At 52.5% G+C, this 23,691-nt stretch overlaps 2 protein-coding genes across 22 annotated transcripts in view; one reads left to right on the forward strand and one right to left on the reverse strand.

Annotated features, from left to right (window-relative positions):
- EPN2 (epsin 2) overlaps positions 1-12,217 on the forward strand; it is a 119,975-nt gene extending 107,758 nt beyond the window's left edge. For all 15 annotated transcript variants that reach the window (XM_063798910.1, XM_511331.9, XM_001154310.7 and 12 more), the window contains 4 exons: positions 4,198-4,374; positions 5,048-5,134; positions 7,351-7,566; positions 9,454-12,217. In XM_063798910.1, the coding sequence (XP_063654980.1) occupies positions 4,198-4,374; positions 5,048-5,134; positions 7,351-7,566; positions 9,454-9,752 (779 nt within the window). In that variant the 3' untranslated portion in view covers positions 9,753-12,217. The remainder of the gene's footprint in view (positions 1-4,197; positions 4,375-5,047; positions 5,135-7,350; positions 7,567-9,453) is intronic.
- The window catches only part of B9D1 (B9 domain containing 1), a 28,260-nt gene continuing 15,442 nt past the window's right edge, over positions 10,874-23,691 (reverse strand). Inside the window, exons 4-8 of one of the 7 annotated variants that reach the window (XM_063798914.1) lie at positions 23,273-23,369; positions 22,760-22,822; positions 19,288-19,355; positions 17,186-17,358; positions 16,424-16,837 (exon numbers count right to left, since the gene is read on the reverse strand). In XM_063798914.1, coding sequence (XP_063654984.1) covers positions 17,228-17,358; positions 19,288-19,355; positions 22,760-22,822; positions 23,273-23,369 — 359 coding nt within the window. In that variant the 3' untranslated portion in view covers positions 16,424-16,837; positions 17,186-17,227. Of the gene's footprint in view, positions 13,252-16,423; positions 17,359-18,672; positions 18,992-19,287; positions 19,356-22,440; positions 22,688-22,759; positions 22,823-23,272; positions 23,370-23,691 lie in introns of those variants that run through there. The other 6 variants (XM_009432602.5, XM_016932249.4, XM_001153772.7 and 3 more) reach the window with 6 other exon arrangements.

Below are 23,691 nucleotides of genomic sequence, written 5' to 3' on the forward strand. Positions count from 1 at the left end.
AGGTTTCTCAATGTTGATCAGGCTGGTCTCAAGCTCCCGACCTCAGGTGATCCACCCACCTCGGCCTCCCAGAGGGCTGGGATTACAGGCATGAGCCACTGCGCCTGGCCAATAGTATATTTTTACATAAGAATTTGTGGGACAACTGAAGCAATAGTAAAATAAATTTATAGCTCTAAATGTTCACATTAGTAAAAAAGATATAATGAGGTTAGAATAGCATTACACTGACATAAAGTAAAAGGAAATTATAAGGATAAAGATAGAAATTAATGAAAAGAACATAAACACATAATAGTATCCGTAAAGACAAGTCAGTAATTGAAAAGAGTAATAGACAAATTTCTGGCAAGAAATTTTTTTAAGAGGAAGGGCACAAACAGCATTAGGAATGAAACAGCATAACTGCCAGCACACTCAGGATTTCGTGTCGGGTGAGAGGCTGACTCTTTGATCAGCTCTGTGCTTACAAATCCAAAAACTTAGATAAAATGGATAAAATTAAAAAGGAAACAGCAAAGCTAACTGAAGAATAATAAAAAACCTATAAATAGAAATCGGTAATCATGGAAGGTATGGAATCGGTATTTAAAAATCCTCCCCTTCTGCAAATCCACCCAGAGGGCTTTGCTAGTAAGTACTAACAACATTCAAGAAACAATCCCACTTTCATACAAACTCCTTTAGAGAACAGGAAAATAAAGAATATTCCTAGTCATTGTATGAGACTAGCAGAAGCCTAATGGCAACACCAGACAAGGGCAGTGCAGTGAGAACAAACATTTCAGGCCAGTCTGGTTATGAATATAGATGTAAAAATCCTAAGGAAAGAAACAATTACAAAACCCAAGCCAGGGAAATATTTTAAAAGATGTACATTATGAAGTACTTTGTTTGCAAGAACCAACTCATTAGAAAATTTACAAATGTACCATATTAACAGATTAAAACAAAATATGTGGTCATCTTAGAGGCAGAAACCATTTGATAAAATTCATTAGCCATTTATTTCCAAATTCTAGCAAACTTGGAATAATGGCGAACTTCCATAACCTGATAAAGGGCTTCTAAAAGGAAAAAAGCCTATAGCTAACATTGAACTTAATGGTAAAATATTAAAAATTGATCCTGTAACATCAAGAGCAAGACAAGGATACCAACTACCAGCACTTCTATTTGATGATGTAACTGGTGATCCTAGCCAATGCAGTAAGACAAGAAAAAGAAAAAGTATAAAGGACTAGAAAGAAGACACTAAATAGTCATCATTTGCAGGTGATGGGATTGTACATAGAACATGAAAAAATTTCTACAGATAAGTTATTAGAATTAAGAATTATTTGAATTATTATTAGAATCAATAATTGGAATGACTTCTAATTAACAGTTTGGCAAGATTGCTGGGTACGAAAGAGTATACAAAAGTTTCTCTGCATAACAATAAATAGATTTCTATGAAAAGTTTAAAAGATACTAGTTCCTAGGAATAATGCTTAGTTCCTAGGAATAAATCTTACAAAAGTTGTACAAATATCTGTGGGAGATAAAGGGTAAAAATTAAAAAGATTAAATTTGACCAAAAGATATTAAAACTTAAGCAAATGCAGAGATACCATGTGATCTTGGTTTGGAAAACTCACTATTGTAATGATAACGCTTCTCCCCAAATTGATCTCGGATGCAATGCAATTCTGGCCAAAATCCCAAAAATATTTAATTTTTGTTTCTTCACTTTTGTTTTTTAACTTGACAAGATGATTTTGAGATGACTACAGAAGAGCAGAGGGCCAAGAATAGCCAAAACAAGATTGTGATTTGCTGTATCAGATATCAAGAATTCTCATAACAGTGTTTGTGAGGATAATTAAGAAGGTGCAAGTGGCCAGGCGTGGTGGCTCACGCCTGTAATCCCAGCACTTTGGGAGGCCAAGGCGGGCGGATCACAAGGTCAGGAGATCGAGACCATCCTGGCTAACACGGTGAAACCCCGTCTCTCCTTAAAAATACAAAAAATAAGCTGGGTGTGGTGGTGGGTGCCTGTAGTCCCAGCTACTCGGGAGGCTGAGGCAGGAGAATGGCATGAATCCGGGAGGTGGAGCTTGCAGTTAGCCATGATTGTGCCACTGCACTCCAGCCTGGGCGACAGAGCGAGACTCCGTCTCAAAAAAAAAAAAAAAAAAAAGTGCAAGGATGGAAACAGGTAAATGTAGAGAGCCCAGTAATAAGCCCACAAAGACTTGACTTACGACAGAGGAGGCCCTGCATACCATGCCGCAAGGAGTGGATGGACTCTAGTCCATGCTGCTAGGATGAGTCAAGAAGAAGGTAACCATAAGGGACGATCGGTAAAAGACTCAAATTGACACCTCATAGGAGAGGAATCATGAGTGACCGATGAGTATATGAAAAGATGCACAGCCTCATTAAAGAACAGGGAAATGCACATCAAAACCACAATCAAATAACTTTTCAGCCCACCAGATTGGCACACATGGGAAAGTAAGCTAATACTAAGCATCAGAGAGGTTATGAGGCAACTCCTGGGGCGGCAAGACTGGCACCCACTGCTGGATGGAACATAAACTCGTGCCACCATGTGGAAATAGTTGTAGCATTCCTTGGTGAAGGCAGAGGTACCCATGACCCAGCAACTCATGTATACATGTGAACAAGAACAAGCAGCAAAACCAAACGAGTATCCTTCAACAGAGGAATCATGACTTTTTTTTTCATAGAATGGAACAAAACAAATTCCAGCTCCACCTCAACACAGATGACTCTCTCAAATAAAATGTGGAGTGAACAAAGCCAGCCACAAAGGAATGTGTACAGAATGCTTCTATTCATATAAAGTTCGGAAAATAGGGACTTGGCATGGTGGCTCACACCTGTATTCCTAGCACTTTGGGAAACTGAGGCAGGAGGATTGCTTGAGCCCAGGACTTTGAGACCAGACTGGGCAACACGGTGAGACCCCATCTCGACGAAAATTAGAAAAAAAATTAGCCGGGCGTGGTGACATTCCTGTAGTCCCAGCTACTTGGGAGGCGGCGGTGGGAGGATCGCTTGAGCATGGGAGGTGGAGGCGTAGTGAGCTGTGATTGCACCACTGCACTCCAGTCTGGGTGACAGAGTGAGACCCTATCTGATAAATAAATGAATACACACACATATTTAGACACACACACATATATATAATATATATGTGTGTGTGTATTCAGAAAATAGGCACAACTAACTAAAGGTATCCCTACAAGATAAACTAGAAGGAGAAACAAGAGAAAGGCTAATAAACAGTTCATAATGGTTGGGGTAGGAATGTCATTGGGGAGGCACTTTCTGGTCCCTGAGAGGCGGCAGTGGTGTCTGAACACTTGCAGTGCTCCGCGAGAAGGAAGGAGATGTTGGTTTTATTTTATATGTACTCATGTATACACAAATCTGTGTCTATACATAAAGATGCACATCACAGCGTTGACACTTAACATTAGATGCACTCAGATGTTTTAGATAGTTTTTTTGTGTGTGTTTTTTCTTTTTTAAAAAATTTTTTTCTCTGTTCTTTTTTTTAAAGCCAGTTGTGACCCACTAAATTGATTTTGTCACTCCCTGTTTGAAAGTGTTTTATTGCTTAAGTTGGGTGGTAAGTATGTAGCTGTTTGTTTTATTCCTTTTTATACAGGACTCATCCATTTTATATATGCTTCTGTCAGAAAGCAGAAACCACTCAAAGCACATGGGGAGAGGATGCCTCTGTGCCTCTGCAGAGCCTGGGCCGAGCTGGGAGGGCTGCCTGGGGCCCCTTGTCTGAGGAGGGAGCCTGGATTCTGTGGGGAGATAGGTTTGTTTCAGATAGTCCATCGAAGTGGGGTTGAGCTCAGGAGCCCTTTGCAAGCCCCCTGTATGGTGGGGAGCTTGGAGAGAACCTCTTTCAGCTGCTTCCTCTGGTCATTACTAGAGGACAGGGAGAGGTTATCCTGGGACATCCTGGCCTAGCATGCTTCCTTCCCAGGGTTGTTGGCCCTGGGCCCCAGCTGTGTCCCTCTTTGCTGGCGTGGGACAGTACCCTTTCGATGGCTGTCTCACCTGGCACAGGGCATAGACCCTGGTGTGGCTGGCAGTATCCTTTTCCCTTCTCACCCCAGCTGCCCAGACCCTCTGAAGGCATTTCTGAGCCCTGACCCTGCCTTCCAACAGGTACCAAGCCAGCTGCCTCCATTGACCCATGGGGGGTGCCCACTGGAGCCACCACACAATCTGTCCCCAAGAACTCGGACCCCTGGGCAGCTTCACAGCAGCCTGCCTCCAGTGCTGGGAAAAGAGCTTCTGACGCGTGGGGCGCAGTCTCCACCACCAAGCCTGTGTCTGTCTCTGGTGAGCCCCTCACTCACCCACTTTCCTGCCTGGCCTCTGAGTGCCCACGGGCCCTGCAGCCGCTCCTGGCTCCTAGGCATCAGCCCTGTTGCTTTGCTTGCATTTGCTCCCCTCCTCCCCCTTAGCCTTTGTTCCTGATCCCCAGATCCCAGGTGCCCCAGTGTGAGAGTGAGTGAGTGCGAGTTCCCAGGCTTTGTGCGCTGGTACCTCCCTCCAAATTGAGGGGGCTTCCACCTGGGTGTTGAGAGAGGAGACTGCCCTGGGCCCACAGCCTGTGGGTCCTGTCCTCACCCCTGGGGGGCTGGGCAGGCTGGCCTCCAGGCACTCCTTCTGGTGACTTCCTACAGACCCTCATCCAAGCAACCAGACCCAGCTTGATGCACCTCCACCACTGCCAGCACCCCTTTGCCTTTTGGGGTGAGGGTGTTAGAAGCAGTAGCAGGTGGGCATCCCACACCCTGTCCTGGGAGGCCAGGCTCCCTGTCTCCCCTCCCAGCGTGCTGGTGACCCCAGGCTGTCTTGCCTCTTTGGCTCTCAGAATTCTCCTACATGAGGTAGGGTAAGCGGGGAGAGGCCCCTGTTGCCAGCCCATCCTGAGGGTGTGCACTGGGCAGTGGAGTTGCCATGAAGTCCTGTGAGATGCCCCCAGTCATTGGCCTCTGTGTCCACCCAGGGTCCTTTGAGCTCTTCAGTAATCTGAATGGTACAATTAAAGACGACTTTTCTGAATTTGACAACCTTCGGACTTCAAAAAAAACAGGTATGTACAGGTGATGATGGTTTCCGTAATCCTCCGTGCATTTGACCAGCTGAGTTATTGCAGAAATAATAATCAGCTTTCAAAACCCTTCAGCTTCCTGCATTTTCTTTGTATTTTGATCTTGGGAGCCTGAAGCTTCTAATTCTAAGAATTCATACATCAATAGTTAAAAATCACAAGGTAGAGTCCCCCAGGACTATGTCTCCAGGTTAGGATCCCCAAAGCTTCCTGCAGATTCCACAGCCCCGGCCTCCTCAGCTCAGAGTGGGCCTCACCTCTGGCCTGATCCAGCATTTCCATTCACCCTCCTCCTGCCAATTTCCACTCCTCAGAGGGCCTCCTTTTCCCAGACAGCCACCTTTGGGCATCAGTGGGGCCAGCCTCTGCCCTGTGTTGTCACCTCCCAGGTGACCGCTCCAGCCCAGCAGACCCACAGTCCAGTCTCCAGACCTGTTTTCCTTCCCTGTGTGCCTCTGGGATGGAAGGATATCAGGTGGATGCAGTGGGCCAAGTGGCCAGTGGGCCAAGGTGGGCCTGGAGGGGTGGAGGGAGAAGGCCTGGGATGCATTCTTCACACACCCTGTTTGGACTGGGGTGTGACAGCCTCTGTCCATCTCTGGGCCACATCTCCCAGCCACACATGGCAACTTCTCTCTTTTTTTCTTTCCTGTCTTGGCTTCTGCTGCTTGCCTCCCCCAATTTCCCTACCACCTCTATCCCAGTCTCTTCTTTTTCTCCCTTCTCTTTTATCCCTCCCTACCAACTGTAGCCACAAGCCTGGCTAGGCCCTGGTGTGAGGTACAAGCAGCCTGGCACCGTTGACCCTGCTCGACCCCCTTGACCTCCTCTAACCCCTCTCAGTTCAAGAGCTCCCAGCTGAGAGACCAGAGGCAGCTTTGAGAATGTGCTGCTTTTTTGGGTCTTTCCTTTGCTGCATTAATAAGATTCCATGTGTCTTCTCTGTAGGCCAAAGTATAGCCTAACCTGTCCTTGACTCCTGCTCCGTGCCTCAGTGAGAAGGCAGCTTGGCCATTGTTACATGTCAGCTTTTGAAACATTTATCCCCTGCCGGTGCAGTGGCTCACACCTGCAATCCCAGCACTTTGAGAGGGCCAGCGTGGGAGGATTGCTTAAGCCCAGGAGTTTCAGACCAGCCTAGGCAACATAGTGAGACCCCCGTCTCTACAAAAAAATTAAAAAATTAGCCAGATGTGGTCGTGTGCACCTGCCTGTGGTCCCAGCTACTCAAGAGGCTAAGGCGGGAGGATCCCTTGAGCCCAGGAGATTGAGACTGCAGTGAGCCTTGATCGATCGCCCAGGCTGGAGTGCACTGGTGTTATTGGTGTTTTGTTTTTTTGTTTTGTTTTGTTTTGAGTCTTTTTTGCTCAGCTCATATTGTCAGATAGAGTTGTCCTGCCCCTTGCCTCAACTTTTATGGATTAACAGATTGAAAACATCTTCTCATGACTTTAAAACTTGTTAAAAAATACTTTGTTGCTGTATAATCTCTCTTTATATGGCTCTTTATATGGCCCCAAATAATTCATTAATTTGGGGGAGGACATTTTAGGTTGATTTCAGGTTTTGCTACTGTAAATGATGCTGTTGTGAAGCTCTTTGTGCTTATAACCTTGTTCACATTTTACATTATTTGCTTAGACCAGATTCCTAGAAATGGGGTTACTAAGTGAGAGAATGACTGTTGTTAAGAATTCCTGTACCGTGAAGCATCCCGTCGTGGCAATCACATTCCTACCGGCCTGGCTCAGCACAGCCTGTGTTGTCTCTATGGGCTGAATTTTAAAAGACACAATTTGCTTTCTTTTTACTATCAAGAAGTTCATGTTTATTGTGGAAAATTTAGTAAATGGAAAATGTAAGGAAAAAAAAAAAAAGTAAATTGCCCATGCCTAGCTTCCAACCCAAAATGACATCTTGGTATTCTGGAGGAATGAGCTATACACACTCTTTTATAACCTGCTTTAGTATTTTGATAAAGCTTTCTTTGCTTATCATTAGGTATTCTTCTGTTCCTGCATTCTGGTGTTTGGTTATGTGGACACTTGATTTATCTAACCCAGCCCATGACTGGCTGTGTGTCGTCACGTGGTGCTGTCAGGCAGGCATGTCCCTAGGAGGCCATGTTTTGTGTTAAGTACACAGTCTTAGGCTCTCCCTGCCACACTCACCCTGCCATATGTGTCCTTGTCTTGTAGCCGAATCTGTGACCTCTCTGCCATCCCAAAACAATGGAACTACCAGCCCTGACCCCTTTGAGTCTCAACCCCTGACCGTCGCCTCAAGCAAGCCCAGCAGTGCCCGGAAAACACCTGAGTCCTTCCTGGGCCCCAACGCGGCCCTGGTGAACCTGGACTCACTGGTGACCAGGCCTGCCCCACCGGCCCAGTCCCTCAACCCTTTCCTGGCACCAGGTAGGCTCTCATCCCAGGCTTCATCCATTGCCTGCTGTGCCTGGGAATGGGTGTGCAGCAGGCCTCTTGGGGGCTCTTCCCACTGTGTGACGGGGAAGGGGTGGGACTAGCTGGAATCTCTAGATGATTACGTATGCCCTCGCCAGTGCTGCATGGGGTGGGGTGTGGAAGCCGTTGTCAGTTATGTGGGGAGTGTATGGGTAGGAAATAGCTCCTCTCCTCTCAGTTGAGACTACCAAGCAGAAACTGTCCCTGACTTGGTGCCCCCCCAGTTGTGAGACCCTCGAGGGAATGCCAGTTCTAAGACAGGTGGAGTAGGGTGGGCTGCTGGGGGTGAGGAAGAGCCAGGGTTTGGCATGTAGCATTCCTCTCTCGGGAAAAATGTAACTTAGCCCTTGGGTACAAGCCTTCCTCCGGGTCCCTTGCTTCCACTCCTGGTGCCAGAGTCTGCCCCCTGCCCTCAGGGCTCAATGTTGGCTGCCGGCCAAGCCCCCAGCTGTTCAATTGGGTATCCAGGGCCATTATGGCCTGGTCCCACCCTCCTCTTCCCTTCCTGTGTGCATGAAACCCTTGTGACATCCAGCCCCTTGGCGCCCCTCAGCCTGTAGAGCCCTTCCTTAAGCCCAGGCTGTTACACACTCAGTTTCCCCTGCCTGGAATGTCCTCCCTCCTCTTCCCTAATGAAAGCATCTTACTCATCCTTCGACACCTAGCTCAGATGACTCCCTTCTAGGAAGTCCACCCAGCCCCCTTCCTCACAGGGTTTCCCCAAGGCCTTGGGCTTCCCCCAGGGCAGGAATGTGTCACCCTCAGGTGTTCAGCCCCAGGCTGGCCCCACCATGTAGGGATCTGAGGATCTTGGGCCACCATCCCTGACAGTACCTTGCAGAGGAGAATTACCACTGAACTTACAGAGGCTGAGGTTGGGGACCCTTGGGCAGAGGTGAGGTGTGTGGAGTTCCTGGGTCCTGGCCAACCCTGAGGTCCTGAGATGGGTGAGGACATGGCTGCCCCCAGGGGAGGTGGTTCCCCGGGTGGAACTAGATTAGCTTCCAGCCTCCTCAGCCAGCCAGGAGTCTGTGTCTGCCCCAGGAGGCCTTATGCCTCTTCTGCCCAGAGAGCCCTTGAAGGCCCTGCAGGAGCTCCAGTGGTCATCTGTGTCTGTCAGCTCTTGGTGGGCACCTGGCTGGAGGCCTGAGGCAGCTTTGTTGGCTGCACACCAGTCATGGTTCCTGGGGGCTGCAGCCAAGATGGAGGAGGTTTGGGCAACTCTGCTGGACATACAGGGCCATTCTCCAGGCCACACAGGGTAGGGCCAGGCTGCATGGGAGAGTTGGTGCCAGCAGCGCGCACACTTTTGCAAAGAAAAGGCTTTCTGGTATGAGGTAAATTCTGGAGACACTGGGAAAGACAAAGCTGCATCAACTTCTTGACTGCAGGATTTCTAGCCTTCGTGGTGTCATATGTGGATCCCTGGGTGCATTGTGGGCACTGCCACATGAGCCACACACTGCCAGTCCCATGTCCCCTTCAGCAAACAAAATGAGGGAGCAGTGGCAGCTGATGGCTGGTGAAGGTGTCCTGGGTGCCAGCACTGCAGAGGAGCCAGGGTGCCCCGAGATGGGTGTGTTCCTGGCATGGCCTTGTTCAGCTTTGTAACGCTGGACAAATCACTTGGCTTCTCACAGCCTCAATCTCCTCATCCTTAAAGCGCAGATTCATGCAGTCAGCAGATATTTGCTAGTGTCTGCCATGGACTCGGCCGGCACTGTCACGGGCTCTGAGGGCACAGCAGGGACCAGAACACCCGCATGCAGTCCCTGACCTGGGAGCTCAGAAAGCCACACCCTGATGGCTCAGCTTCTGCCCCTCCTTCTGTCTCCCCAGGTGCACCCGCCACCTCGGCCCCTGTTAACCCTTTCCAGGTGAACCAGCCCCAGCCGCTGACACTGAACCAGCTTCGGGGGAGCCCAGTCCTGGGGACCAGCACATCCTTTGGGCCTGGCCCAGGAGTGGAGTCCATGGCTGTGGCCTCGATGACCTCCGCGGCCCCACAGCCAGCTCTGGGGGCCACTGGTTCCTCTCTGACACCACTGGGCCCTGCAGTGATGAACATGGTGGGCAGTGTGGGTATACCCCCATCGGCAGCCCAGGCCACTGGCACAACCAACCCTTTCCTTCTCTAGTGCCTGGGCCTGGGACCCACCCAGAGCACCTGTGCTGGAGGATGCCGAGCAGGGACTCTCGTCTGTGGGACGGGATCCAAGAGTTTGGGGATTAGGGGTATTAGGGCTTTTCAGCTCCAGCTTCCTGATGAAAGGGCTGTCTTTACAGCCCCAACCGTCAGACCCTCGCCTTCCAAGGCAGGCCCCTCGGCCTGGCCTGCTCTCACCACCTCCTCCAAAGCACTGAGGTCCTGGCAGGGCTCCTCTGAGGCCTTGGACGAGGACGTGGAGTCATCAGTGTTGCCCTTGCCCCTAACCTCAGCCCGAGGGTCTCCAGGATGTTGCCTGGGCCAGGACTTGGGACAGTGGCCTTGTCTTTGTCCTCCCCACCCCCCAGCCCTAGGGACACCCCAGGCAGTCCTGGGTGTGGACACGATGAAGCACCGGCTCCATAAGACACCTTTTGGGGAAGTGGTTGTGCATATTTTATTTTTCTTTGACTCGTGTGAGTTCAAAGTAAACACCACCACCGTGGACAACTCTTGAATTAAATCCACTAGAGCGAGCTTTAAAACTAATCTGAGCATAACCCCCAACGTGGCTCTATGCTTGTGTACCTTTGCACATATTTTGTTTAGTACAGTTTCATATTTGAGTTTGCAGAATTATCTAATAGTCTTTTTTTGGCTAATATTTTTATAATGTGGTTCTTATTTAACTGTCTAGTTTTGATAGAATTTACCAGGTCTGGCTGAATGAAGATATTGGCACGTGTCATTTTAGTGGTTTAAATCCTCTTATTTATGGTTTTAACTCTAAGAAAATTTTAAAAGGAAGAGATGTTTGGATGACAAAAAAATGCCTTATTGAAAAACTAAAGCAAATTCTTTATAGGAAGAAAATATGGGAATTTGATTACACATAGATGATGATGTTTATTTAAAAAAAAAACAACAGCAACAAAAAATCCTAGCCTCCAGTTGCCTTTTCCTTTCTTTAGCTCCTGTTTTTGGTGAATTACTAAACTGATTGACTTTCAGCCTTTTTGGCTAGATCCTGAGAGAGAGGCTATTTTTCTTACGAATATACCAACATCCTGAAAGTTAAAGAAAAAAATCTAATGTATGAATGTGACTCACCAATTTTTATCAACTAATTCCTTTTTTTTATTAAAGGCATGCAGGGATTAACAGGACTTCTGTTTACAATGGAAATCTGAAATGGAAGAAACATCTTTAACCTTGTGTGTCTGTGATCTCCTCTGTCTTAATCCACGCTCAGGCTAAAGATGGGGATAATGTGGAAATGGCAGTTGTCCCGAGGGCGTGGGGTGGGGGGTGCTTCTGTGCCCACGGGTCCCTGGGCAACAGTCCCTAGGCTAAGACAGGGGTGGGGGGCTAAGGGACCAGGGCTGGCCCTGATCCACCTACCTGCTAACTCCAGATATTATTTTTAAGTTGGAGACCTAAAAATAATTCTCTTGTATTTTGGAGATGAAGAAAAAAGTCATTCACCTGGGAGGGATTTTTAACAAACATGCACTAATATTACCTCCCTCTTCCAAACTCCTGCTGTCCTCACCTCACCCACCACTGTAAAAGTATTACATCGTGCATTAAAGACCAGAAGAGACTTGCTTTTACCCAGGGAAGGGACACTCCCCCAATCCTGTGTCTGGGCAGCTTGCCTGGTGGATGTTTCTGGCCCTTTTTCCACCATGGGAATTTCTCACCTCTAGCTCTAAGGGCAGCTGACCACCTGCCAGCCCCTCTCTGGTTCCAGAAGATTACCCTTCGCACCGGCACAGGAGAGATCTTAAATGGTCTCTGGGCTGCTGGGACATGCAGGCTCTGAGTGGGGACTGCACCCACTCATGCTGTTCCTGAGGCCGCCCTCTCCAGTCCCAGGAGCCGTGTCTAGAGTTCCTGACCAGCCACCTTCTGCCAGAACTGCAGGCCTGCGGCTGGGCCTTAGGCTCCCGCTGCCATTTGGGTAAGCCGGTGGCTGGTCTCGTCTGCCGGGGGAAGGGTGGGGAGGTGCAATGGGATGGGAGGCAGGATGCTTGCCCAGAAAGGTGCTTTCCTTCAGACGGTGCAGGGCCTGGGCCAGCCTTACAGGTCAGTAGACTAGACTCGACTACTTGGGGTCAGTGATTCTTTTGTAACGAGTCCTTCATGATGTGACTTTGAGGCCCCAACATGACAGCCACTGGGCCACCGGGACCCAAGAAGACAGCCCCCTGCCCCATCTTCTGGCACAGGCCATCCTGAGTGCATGTCCCTGTTGCCCACTGCACTGATCATGAAGCCACCGGCCACTGCCACGCGTGTTGCACCTGTGCCATCGTGCTCCCTCCTGATGGGCACCGTGGTGGAGGAAGTCACCCAGCTGTTTCTCAGTCCCAGAGGCCGGTGGCTGGTTTTGAACTTGTGTTGACTGTTGATACTTATTTACTGTATAAATATAATTTATCATTTGTACCATGATGCGGTTTCTGGCTGTGTCCTTCTCCCACCCCATCTTCATCAGTCCTGTGCCACTGGAGAGGTGGGAGATGAGGGAGCCGATTCTTGTGGAGCTTCGTCTGCAGTTATTGAGGCCACCAGCCTGGTCCTAGTGCCCGTGTGAGCTGGGCATTTGGTTGCCCCTGAACCTCAGGGAAAGGGGGTGGGAGGCCTGCCTTTTGTGAGGTGCTGAGACTGGTGGCCTGCACGGGTGTGCTGGGGGAAGTGCTAGCCACTGCCCTTTACCCTTCCTGTGTCCGCCCTCTTAATGTGGCCTTGTCACTGGTGGAGGCTGCTTTGGATGAGGTGGAAGTGACAGTGTGCCGGGTCCCCAGAGGCTTCCTGTGCTCTGCCTCCTCTTGTGTCCATGCTGCAGAAGAGCTGCTCTGGGAAGCCACTGCCTGTCAGCTGAGGCAACAGAGGGAGGGAGTGCGTGGAGCTGCCCAGCCAACTGCGTGTTCCTGAGAGGAAGGGCCTGTTGGAGCCACTGGTTCTTAGGTGGCTTGCTGTGCAACAGCTGACCGACAGAGGGCCTGTGCCTCAGAGCCACCAACCAGACGAGGGCAGCGGCGGGAGGACACGTGCATCTCCAGGCAGCAGAGGTGGAAGAGGTGCTCTGGTCACGGGAGGAGGCAAGGCCGAGGCAGAGGCGGCTGGGAGACGCTGATGGGAAGGGTTGGAGAGGCCTTGAGACGAGCCTGGAGGGAGGCCTGGGACTGCCCTGCAGCCCTCTGCTCTCTGTGCAAGTGCCTGGCTCCCGGTGTCCACCCAAGGATAAGCAGACAAGCTTGATTCACAGCTAGGAGGCTAGGGACTGGTGGCAGGGGGTGCCCGTTCAGTGCAGGGGACAGGAGAGAAAGAAGGGTGTGTGGGATGCTCTTGGTTACGCTGCAGTAACACATCTCCAGGTCTCAGCGGCTTCCCGCAGAAGTTTCTCACAGAAGTCAGTGACTCAGGGACTCAAGCCGCTTTCATCTTGAAACACTGCTGTCTTTGACAGACAGTCCTGAAGGTGGCTATGAAGGGAAAAATGGACAAGGGTCAAGCATAGATTTCTTACAGCCAGGCCTGGAATTGCCTCACTGCCACTCACACCAGTGCCAGAATTAGGCCCTCGGCCCCCATCCAGATGTGGGGGGCGGGGTGGGGATGGGCAAGTGCAGGCTTCCTTAGTGGTGGAGGGCGGGAGGTGGGGAAATGGGCTTGGTTAACATTGCCAGTCCCTATCACAGCGGACTGTCTGGCTCCCAGAGAGTTATTTCAGTCTTCTTCTCAAACATAGACCGTAAGGTCCTGTGTCCTGGGCTCTGTGGGGTACAGAGCCTTCTCCAGCAAGGCAGACACAGCCTATAAACCAGAAAGACCTATGATCTGTGCCCTTCCCCCAACAATAACAACAAAGCAGGGCAGGGGTCAGTACCCACAGTCCAGCTCCATTTGGAGGAGCAGAGAATGGGAGACGCCCCACAGTGCTGGAAGCTGCCGCACAGACTGAGGTCGCCTTGCGGTGAGGAGGGAAAGGACCTGATGGTGCCCTGCTCTGGGCTCTGCCCCCTGGTGGGGAGCTGGCCTTTTTTGTATTCCCTTGGCTGCAGCTCTTGGGCCAAGCTCAGCTTTCTCACCTGCTGCCTGTGGGTGGATGGTTCCAGGCCAGGACCTGTTTTGAGTGAGTTGGAGGCTTCAGTCCAGGCTCATGGGCCTTGCACACTTCCATCAAAAATGTGACAATCTTTGTACTTCTAATCAGTTCCATGTACAAATAACTGCATTATTTTGGTCAGAGTGTTACTTTGGTGGCCCCTGATGGACCTTGTCTCCCAGTGTGGTCTCCGTCACCTGATGGGCGTGGCCATATGACTAGATGGGGCCAGTGCCATGGTGGCAGGAGGGGCTTGATAAATGCCTGCACATGGAGCTTGACCTCTTGGCATGTTCTGCTGGCAGCCCACATGTCGTACTATGAGAACTTCAAACACATGGAGAGGCCACATGGAGAACGGAGGTGTTCTGTCAGTAGCCCCCATGAGCCCCAGACAACAGCCCACCATGTGAGTAATCATCTTGGTCAGCTCAGTGGAATAGCTCTAGCCAGAATCAAGTGTAGCATAGCCACCCAGCTGAGCCCAGTCCCCTGTAGGATCATGAGTGATAAATGATAGTGGTTTTAAGTGACAAAGTTTTGGGGTAATTTGTTACACAGCAATGGACAACTCAAGCACACACACAAAATTCTTTCCTAGACATAAGCTGCCTTATTTCCTTGCTGCCTTACCTCCATGCTTCTCTCAATTTAATGGTAGCTACCATGAGGCCATCTGGGATCATGATGGGAGAGCCACCCCCTTAATTCCATATTTACCAAAAGACCAAGTTATTTTGTTCAGATGAGAAGTTTTATTATGCCTTTATTGCTGAAAGCAATTTTGAATCTTACCTTTTCTCATTAGAGTTCGAGAAAGTCTTTTGCAACCTTTTGATGCTAATTTTTTTTAGATTGTTGCCTTTCATTTCTGCTTGCAAACTAGCCAGTTTTTTCCTCCTTACTGTGATAGCATTCCAAAATGCAGTCAACAGTAGCCAACTCACACTGCACATCCTATCTGGTCTGTCCCTTTCCCCTAGAGCTGCTGTCTCTGGGGCACATAACCTGCCTCCCAAGTTAGCATGAGAGTCTTAGCAAATGTCTTGTACTTGCATAATATAGATCTCCTGCTGTCCAGCTTATGAGCTGTATTCTTTTTGCCTGCCACGCAGCTGCTTAGCCAACAAGAGTTTGTTTTTTCTGTTTTTTGGCTACAGCAGAAACCCACTCCTGATTTTCATATCATTTGCAATAGAATAGGCTATGCAGGATCAAATAACCCCAAGCTCTCATTGGCTGAGCACAGTATCTTATGAGTGTTTCTCACTCACAAAAAGCCTAATGGAGATGTTCCTGGCAGTGCTCTGCAAGCTGGGGTGCCCAGACCCAGGCTCCTCCCTTATGATGCTGCTGTCTTCAATGTGTGCCTCAAAGGGTGCCATGGACAAGAACGAGAAGTGCTTGTGTGACCCTGAAGTGGGTCAGACCTCTCAGTGGTGAAGATCCTTTTCATACTTTGCTTTGGCTAGAACTACCCAAATGGACCCACCTTGATACAAGGGGCCTAGGAAATGTAGTCTTCTGGTGTGCCAGGAGAAAAGGGAGACAGGCTGGTGAACATGCAGCTTTGTGACACCGACAGCATGGACAGCAAGTAAGCGTGGACCTGCAGGCCGTATGCCTCGACTGTCCTCATGGAGGGGGTCCCACATGCCCAACCCCCCCCCCCCACCCCGGCTTCCCGGGCACTCGCGCCTTCAGCCTCTTAAATCTCACTGCATCATCTCTTGCCTTGACTGGGCAGGGATGCAAGGAGCTTTGTGAAGTGACAGTGACATTTCTGTGCCTTTGGGGCTGGGTTGTGCATTCTTTTCTTTTTTGAGATGGAGTCTCCCTCTGTCGCCCAGGCTGGAGTGCAGTGGCACAGTCTTGGCTCACTGCAACCTCCACCTCCCCGGTTCAAGCGATTCTCCTGCCTCAGCCTCCCGAGTAGCTGGGATTACAGGCGCCCGCCACCATGCCTGGCTAACTTTTTGTATTTTTAGTAGAGACGGGGTTTCACCATGTTGGCCAGGCTGGTCTTAACAGTCCTGACCTCAGGTGATCCGCCTGCATCAGCCTCCCAAAGTGCTGGGATTACAGGCGTGAGCCACCATGTCCGGCCTGGTTGTGCATTCTTAAGTATTCTGGGCCAGGCGCAGTGGCTCACACCTGTAATCCCAACACTTTGGGAAGCTGATGCAGGCGGATCACCTGCGGTCCGGAGTGCAAGACCAGCCTGGCCAACATGGTGAAACCCTGAAACCCTGTCTCTACTAAAAATACAAAAATTAGCCAGCTTCAGTGGCAGGTGCCTGTAATTTTAAGCTACTCGGGAGGCTGAGGCAGGAGAATCACTTGAACCCGGGAGGCAGAGGTTGCAGTCAGCCAGGACCGTGCCACTGCATTCCAGCCTGGGCGACAGAGTAAGACCCTGTCTCAAAAAAAAACAAAAAACAAAAAAAGAGTTATGCATTTTGTTGTACGTAAATGTCCCCTCAAAAGAACACACTAAAGCCAGACACTGGATTCTGGTTAATGGTAAGTGTGCTGAAATATACAGAAGGTGGAGTCCTGATGTCACAGTTTATTTTGAAATGCAATAAAAATAGGATGGATTGAAGCAGGGATGAATAGTTGGATATATGTGAATATAGAAGTACGGGAACAGGAAATTGGTAATGGTAAAATCTAGGTGGTGGGTATGTGGTGTTCACTGTAAAATGATGTCAACTTTTCCACATTTAGACATTTCAGTAATGTTGAGAAAAATTGGAAAATTAAACATAACCAGAAGAGGGTGACTTAGTATTTCCCAGCTGCTGACAGGCTGGACAAATGGGGCCTGAGGCTTGTACGTGCACACCACAGGCTAGAGGCTTCAGGGAAGCTTCAGGTCCCCTTGATGTGGACCAAGGCCAGTGCCCTGGGTGAGGTGAGGCCATGGACAGAGAAGACAGCTTTCCGGGGAGCTGTGATAGCTGTGATAAAATGGGGCAGAGGACAGGAGCAGTTGAGGGTGCTGGGCTTTTGCTCTGTGTCGTCCCATGACATGTGGGGCACATGTGGAGGCTGGCGTGAAGGAGCCCGTGTAGGAAAACTCACGATGGAGGGAGAAGGGGAGAAGACCCTTGAGAGCACTGTATCTCCCATACACCCGAGGCATGTCCTCAGGTAGGGTAAGGAAGGCAGCTAATGTGGGGTGGTTGTGGGAACAGAAGGGAGCGCCTTAGCTAAGCTGGCAGGGAGGGTGCTGGAGGTCTGAAGAGACAAAAGCTGTTAAGTTTCCTCAGAGAATGCATGAGGGAGTTGTCTAGGGAAACACAGACCTGGGCCATGGATGGAACGCGAGCCGTTGTGGCTCTGGGGGCTCAGGCAGGTGCAGGGCAGGCGAAGGAACAGCTGGCTGTCACCAGGGTGGAGACCTTGCCAGGTGAGCATAAACGATGGATGGAGGGCACTATGGGAAGTGCATGCAGATGACCAGGAGTTCTCAACTGGGCTGGGAGGAAAGCAAGGAAAGAGCGGCTGATGGTTGGCGAAAAGGGGCTGGGCCAGGAGCTTGGAGGGCCTGGTGGTTTGAAGAGCACAGGGAAACGCCACATGAGGGAGGGCCTGGCCTGAGGGAGGGATGCCTCAATCCAGACTTCAGAGGCAGTGCCTTCACCAGTAACAAGAGATATGCCTGCCTGGCTGTGAGGGGTAGAGGTGAAGACTGTTCCAAGTGAGGAGGTTGAGGAAGAGGCAAGGACACACCCCTGCTCTAGGCTCACCGCACATGGGGAGTGGGAGGAAAAAGATTCCACTTAAGAGGGCTGCAGGGAACTGAGTGGGCTTCAGTAAGGCCAGAAGGCAGAGGGAACTTCCTATTCCGAGAAGATGGAATCACAGGAATTTTGCTGACAACAGACGATGAGTTTCAGAACGCACAGTGAGTTGGGGGGAGGGCACAGGAGTGCTCGTGAGATAAAAGGCAGAAGAGGGTCGGCCCAGATGGTCTCAGGGCAAGTGCCATGACAGTCCAGGGCAACATGGGCGAGGCTGGGAGGTGGGGGTTTGCCAGGAGCCTGTGGTTTCTCTTGGATCCCGCTGAGGGCAGTATCTAGGCTGGGGCACCATGTCTGCCGAAAGCTCAGTGGAAGGGCAGAGAGGGCCTGGGGCTGCCTCGTGAGGTGCGAGGGGTTCTTGTGAAGGTGGGGAGGCCCAGGGCCAGGGCCTCCCAAAGTAATGCTGAAGGGGCTCTGCTTCCAGAAGGGCCCGGACAACCTCAGAGGTCAGGGTGTTGAGCCAGGGGGCTCACCTTCCTCTCCTGCCAAGGGGCTGCCAGAAAGCTGGACCCCAGCCAGCGGCCTCCCACCTCTGAGAGGTTTCCAGCCCCCATCCTTGGACTGTGGGTAGGGGGGCAGAGAGGGGAGTGGGCAGGCTGAGGGTCTGCCATCCCCCGGGTACCTCACCATCCAGCTCCCAATAACAGGGTTCTCTCCTTGCCAAGGGAGGCTGGTGGCCAGAAGTATGGCTGAACGGATGATTCTACTTAACCCCAAGCCTCTAAGGAGGGTGCCATGCCCAGTTAGTTCAAGGAACAATGTGTTGCGGTATAGAAAAGGCCACACAGCTTTGAGTGGCAGAACCTGGTTATGTCAAAGCTCCCATCCCACATGCCATCCTGCTGCACGGTCTGGTCTCCTGGCAGCTTCCACGGCACAAGGGGTAGGGACGGGGAGAGCCCTGGAGGTGGGGCCAGGAAAGGCCCAAGAGCCCCCAGCTCCTGTGGGAGAGGGGCTAAACAGGAGAGAAGGCAGCCCCAGGCCTAGGCTCTCTGAAAATGAGACTTTATTATACAAAACTATTCTGTGTGCCCCCAGCTCTGGCCACCAGGCTGCCCCTCAGGCCGATGGGCAGCGGCTGACTTCGGGAAGGCAGCCCTTCATTATCAGACTGTGCAGCCTGTGGAGCCTTCACTGGGGGAAGCTCTGGGGTGGGCTGGGCCCCAACACACCCTGTGTATCAGAAGGCCCAGTGTCATAGCCCAGTTTCCTCATGTCCTTGGTCACCACGTTGAAGAGGAGGGTGACAAAGCCCTGAGAACGGACACGGGTCACTGGGGACAGAAGGGCAGCATCAGCCAGGCTGGGCTGGGGCAGAGAGAGACCCAGGTTGATCTGGGAATCTCTCAGCCTCAGCGTTCTCATCTGTAAAATGGGGACAACAGCGCCTGACCCAAGCCCCTCACTGGGAGGTAAAGGGGCTGCCGGGACAGGCAGACATGACAAACCCTCTGTGCTCCAACCAGGCCCTCATCTGGGAACATTTGTGGGCTAGCTCCCATGTGCCTGGCAGGTCCCCGGCATTCACCCCAACCCTGGGCCCACCCACTCCCAGGCTGTAACCTGTATGGGGGCTGGGGGTAAGAGAGGGGAGGGAGCTTTACCTTCCCGGCCTTCACCCTGAGCCACCACCTTGGGGTCTGTGTACTCGGGCCGCCGCCCCATGAACCAGCTGGGAACACAGAAGAACACAGGTGAGCAGGGCCCCACCTGGGCATTCCTGGCCTTGGACGACACTGGATGTGGGCTCTCCTCGGTTCAGAAACCAGCACTCTTGTTCCAACCGCACCCCACCCCCACCAGGAGTCAGGCCCTAAGCAGAGCCTTCCCAGTGGCTGGGCTCCAGCGTGGGGTGTCCCTTGCCAAGGTCACACAGCCTAGCCAGGCCTCATGTGCTCTGCAGCCACGCTGCCTCCGCTGGCCGGTTAGGCTTTTCCATCTCTGGCTTCCATGGGTTTGGTTCACTGGGAATGAGAGCTCAGGAAGATTCTGGGGTGGGGGTGCTGCCTGAACCCCCAGAAATCCCAGAAAAGTGACAGCAGCTGAGGTGGGGGAGGGGAGGGGACAGTGTGACCCTCCAGCCTCCCTGGAAGGAGGTCCCACCCCAGAGAGTCTGTGGGGTGGGCAGAAGGGCCAGAACGGCTCCTCAGCCTTACCTCCCACTAGTGTGGGGTCCAGGACATGTCACTTCCCATCTTGGCACCCACCGCAGGCCCTGCCAAGGGCGGCACACAGCCACCAGGCTGAGCATGCGCCCTCCCCAGCCCCAGACCCCAGTTGGGCCAGGCGGGAGGCCAGGAGGCCAGGAGGCCGGGGGTGTCAGGCCCCGCTGCCGACACACCCACGCGAGCCGGAAACAACCAGGAGCACTATTCCCGGCCGGGTGGGTCCAGCAGCCGCGGGCTTCGCCCCGCCGGGACTCGCGGCCGCGCCTCCTCTGTACCACAGCTCCCAAGGTCCCCCCACGGACACACCCGGCCCCGAGGGTCGCTGGCAACCATGCCCACCCAAAAGCCCACGCACCGCCCTCCCCGCGGCCTCTCCGTCTCTGAGGTGGGCACCAGCGCTCACCTGGGGCGGCTGCAGAGGGGCCCAGGCCAGGGAGGGGCTCTCAGCTGCCGCAGAGTTGGCCTGTGGAGACCACAGCCAGGGAGCACTGCCCACCAGCCCCCAACCCCAAGGAGGGAGCCAGGGAGTGAAAGCCAGCAGGCGCTCCCCAAGGGGAAGGGATGGGCAGCCACAACCCCTGCACCTCAGTTTCTCCTTTGGGAGAGCAAGACTCTCACAGCACCCACCTCACAAGAGGCTGTGTATGAGGACTGGTGCCTGGGAGCATCCCCACTGTGCCCAGCAGATCCCATCCCGGAGCTCACATGGAGCTCCCGTTCCCACTGAATTTCTTTCCTGGGGTCCGCCCGGGTGGTCTGCTTAGCTGGCTGGGGTTGGGGAGACAAGACAGGCTGTTCTGGGAGAGCATTCCAGGCAAGGACCTGAGGCAGGGAAGGACCCCTCAGACTGCAGGAACTGAGGTAGATGGGAAGCAAGTGGGCAGAGGCCATGAGGTAGGCAGGGCCCGACCACCGGCCTGGCAGCATTCTGGTTGAAGTTCATCCTGACAGAGACAGGTTCTAGCAGGGGAGGGGTGCGGCCCCAGTTGTGTTTTAGGAACACCGTTTTTCTTGCTGTGTGAAGACTAGACTGGAGGGGTTGCAGCAGGCTGAATGACGGCCCCTCAAAGATAGCAGATCCTAGTCCTGGGAAACCGTGCACGTGACCTTATTGAGAAACAGGGTCACGTGCACTTTGCACAGATATGATTAGGCTAAGGATCTTGAGGCGACTATCCAGGTGGACCCTAAAGGCCAGGACTCGAGTGATGAGGCCAAAAGCCAAGGAAGGCTGGGGCCACCAGAAATTGAAAGGGCAATAAACAGAGTCTCCCCTAGAGCCTTGGGAGGGAGCACAGCCCTGTGGTGCCTTTTCTGGGCCCAGTGACCTGGATTTTGAACTCTGGCCTTCAGCATACATTTCTGCTGTTTTCAGCTATCACATTTGTGTGTTTTGTTGCAGCAGCCACCGTGGGAAACGAATAGTGGCCAAGAGTGTTTGGGGCAGGCCCTAGGCCAGCGCTGGAGGATGTGGGGAGAGGCTGGGAGAGGGGTGGGGATGACCGAGGTGTCAGCCTGAGCAAGGAGCCTCCATATCTGGGAAGATTCTGCCAATCAAACTGCCTTCACTAATCAGACCTTTCTCCAGTTTTTGTAATCCAAGCACATACTGCCTTGCCCAGTTGCGAGCCCCTCCACAGGGGCTGTGAAACCCTTTCCTCAGCGAGCTGTCCCCTGGAGGCCCAAAGTCCTCCTTGGAGCTGTGGGCGGTGGAACAGGGTGAATAACCCAGCCTGGATGGCTGTGTGGGTCCCCAATCTCTTAGGCTTTCCCAACCCACTGATGGGCACTGCCACGCTGCCTCCCTGACAGCCTGTGGCATGGGGATTGTCACCTCCAGGTGATACTGGGAAAGAAGTCCTTTGCCACAGGGTGGCCTCCCAGAAGGACTCCTAGGGGCAGTAGGCACACAAATTCTCAGGCTGAGGCCAGCGGAGACCCTGCCCTTTCTCCCCTCCACGGCTCTCAGAGCTCAGTGAAGCATTCTCGGCCCTGGGGCGCGATGCTGTCCCTCCACCCAGCAGGGCTCTGGCCTGGTCTCACGCCCAGTACTGGCCAGGCTCGCAGGGGCTGCTTGCCGGCTGCTGCCCTGGAACCCAGGGAGTCCTCCATGTTCCACTTGTGCCTCACTAATCTGCCGGTGGGCGGCAGAGGCTTGCTGCCCAACTGCGCTAATGGTCCTCGAGTCAGAAGGCCAGGGCCCAGCTGGCCCTCTAAGCTCCCACTTGGATGTGAGCAGGGGTAAGAGGCCTTCATGCTGGGGCTGCATCCAGGCATCCCCTGGGCCCTCCCTGCAGGCCCTTGTGTCCTGGCCCCTGCCTGCCTCCCTGATGTCTCCCTCATTCTGCCTGGCTTACCACTTACTGGCCACACTGCCGTCCTGGCCACACCACCGTCCTGGCTTCTCTAGCATGCTAAGCTCACGCTCTCCTCAGCCTGGCAGGCACTGTTCCCTGTGCCTGATGTTCTTCCCCGGCTCTTCCCTCCACACTAAGCCTCTGCGCAAATGTCAGCTCCGGCCAGAGACTCCCACATGTAAAGGCATTTATCATGATTACTGTTCCAAGGTGTCTGACTCATACTGCTATATCCTCTTGTTTCCCACCTTTTAATGTCACATTATGTCATGAGCATTTTTCCCATCTGACAAGAGTTTTTCCTCTGCTCCCTCAGACACAAAGATTTTTCACAGGGCACAGGGTAAAATCGCCCGGCCTTCTGCTGCTGGAACAGGTCTGAAGGGAGCCCCGTGACTCAGCACTCCCAGGGGACCTGTTTCTATTTGTCCTCAGTGGGTGGAGCAGCTTGCAGATCTGAGGAGGCGACCAGGCACAAACTGAGGGGTAGAATGGGACATCCATTCATCCAGTAGATCAGGAGGGGCTGGGGTTATGGGTACAAGACTCACCTTGTAAACTTCTGCAGTTTAGACGTAGATTCCGGGACAAACATGGGGATGGTCCTTTTGTGCCTGAAACAAATGTTTTTGCAGACAGAGATGCTGAGTAACAGACCTTTCTGAGCCTCCAGGGAGAAGAAACCCTCAGATCAGGCCAGTGCAGCTGCAGCGTGGGCCAAGTCAGGGCCAATGTCAACGAATCCAACCTGTGCTAACTGAGCACCCTGTGTCTGGGCAAGGTGCTGAGCGCCAGGAGACAGCCTCATGGAGGTCAGAGTCCCTCAGGGTCTTTTCTTTTCTGGGTCCCACTACCTCCCCAACCCACCTGGTGTGTGGCTGGCACCACCCATCTGAAAGGTTCTCCTCCCAAATACAGGCTACAACCCCCCTGGCCACCAGGCTGAGCTGCCCAGGCCCCTGGAGACCCCAGAGCATTCCCAGCCTGAACCTAAGACAGAAAACGAGGTGAAGTCTGTCCTAGGACAAGTCCTGCCCAGGGCCCAGGTCAGAATGAGGACCTACCGGCCAGGTGAGAAGGGCACGTGCACGGCCCCATAGCCTCGAACCACATCGTTCCCGAACACATCTGGTCCATACACGCTGAGCACGATCTGTGGCCCTTGGGAAGGACAAGGCAGGGGGTGGGCACATGAGGACACACAGGGGAGGTGCAGGGCAGAGAACAGGGCGTGTCCAGCTGAGGGTGCTCAAAGGATGGAGCTCAAAACTCTGGGGTGGCAGGCTTGAGAGGGGACAGGAGCAGGCATGGGAACCCAGACTGTGCCAAAGACTTCTGCCCACCCTGGTACTTCCTGTGTCTCCACTGAGGCCTGGGCACACACTCCACACCCCTTCTCACCGCTGTGGAGTCAGTGCTCACTCAGTCACTCCATGTACAAGGAGGCACTTCCAGAGGCCTTATCTGGGCCCAGGGCCCCAGC

Source organism: Pan troglodytes, chromosome 19 (assembly GCF_028858775.2).
Source record: "Pan troglodytes isolate AG18354 chromosome 19, NHGRI_mPanTro3-v2.0_pri, whole genome shotgun sequence".
Taxonomy (NCBI): domain Eukaryota; kingdom Metazoa; phylum Chordata; class Mammalia; order Primates; family Hominidae; genus Pan; species Pan troglodytes.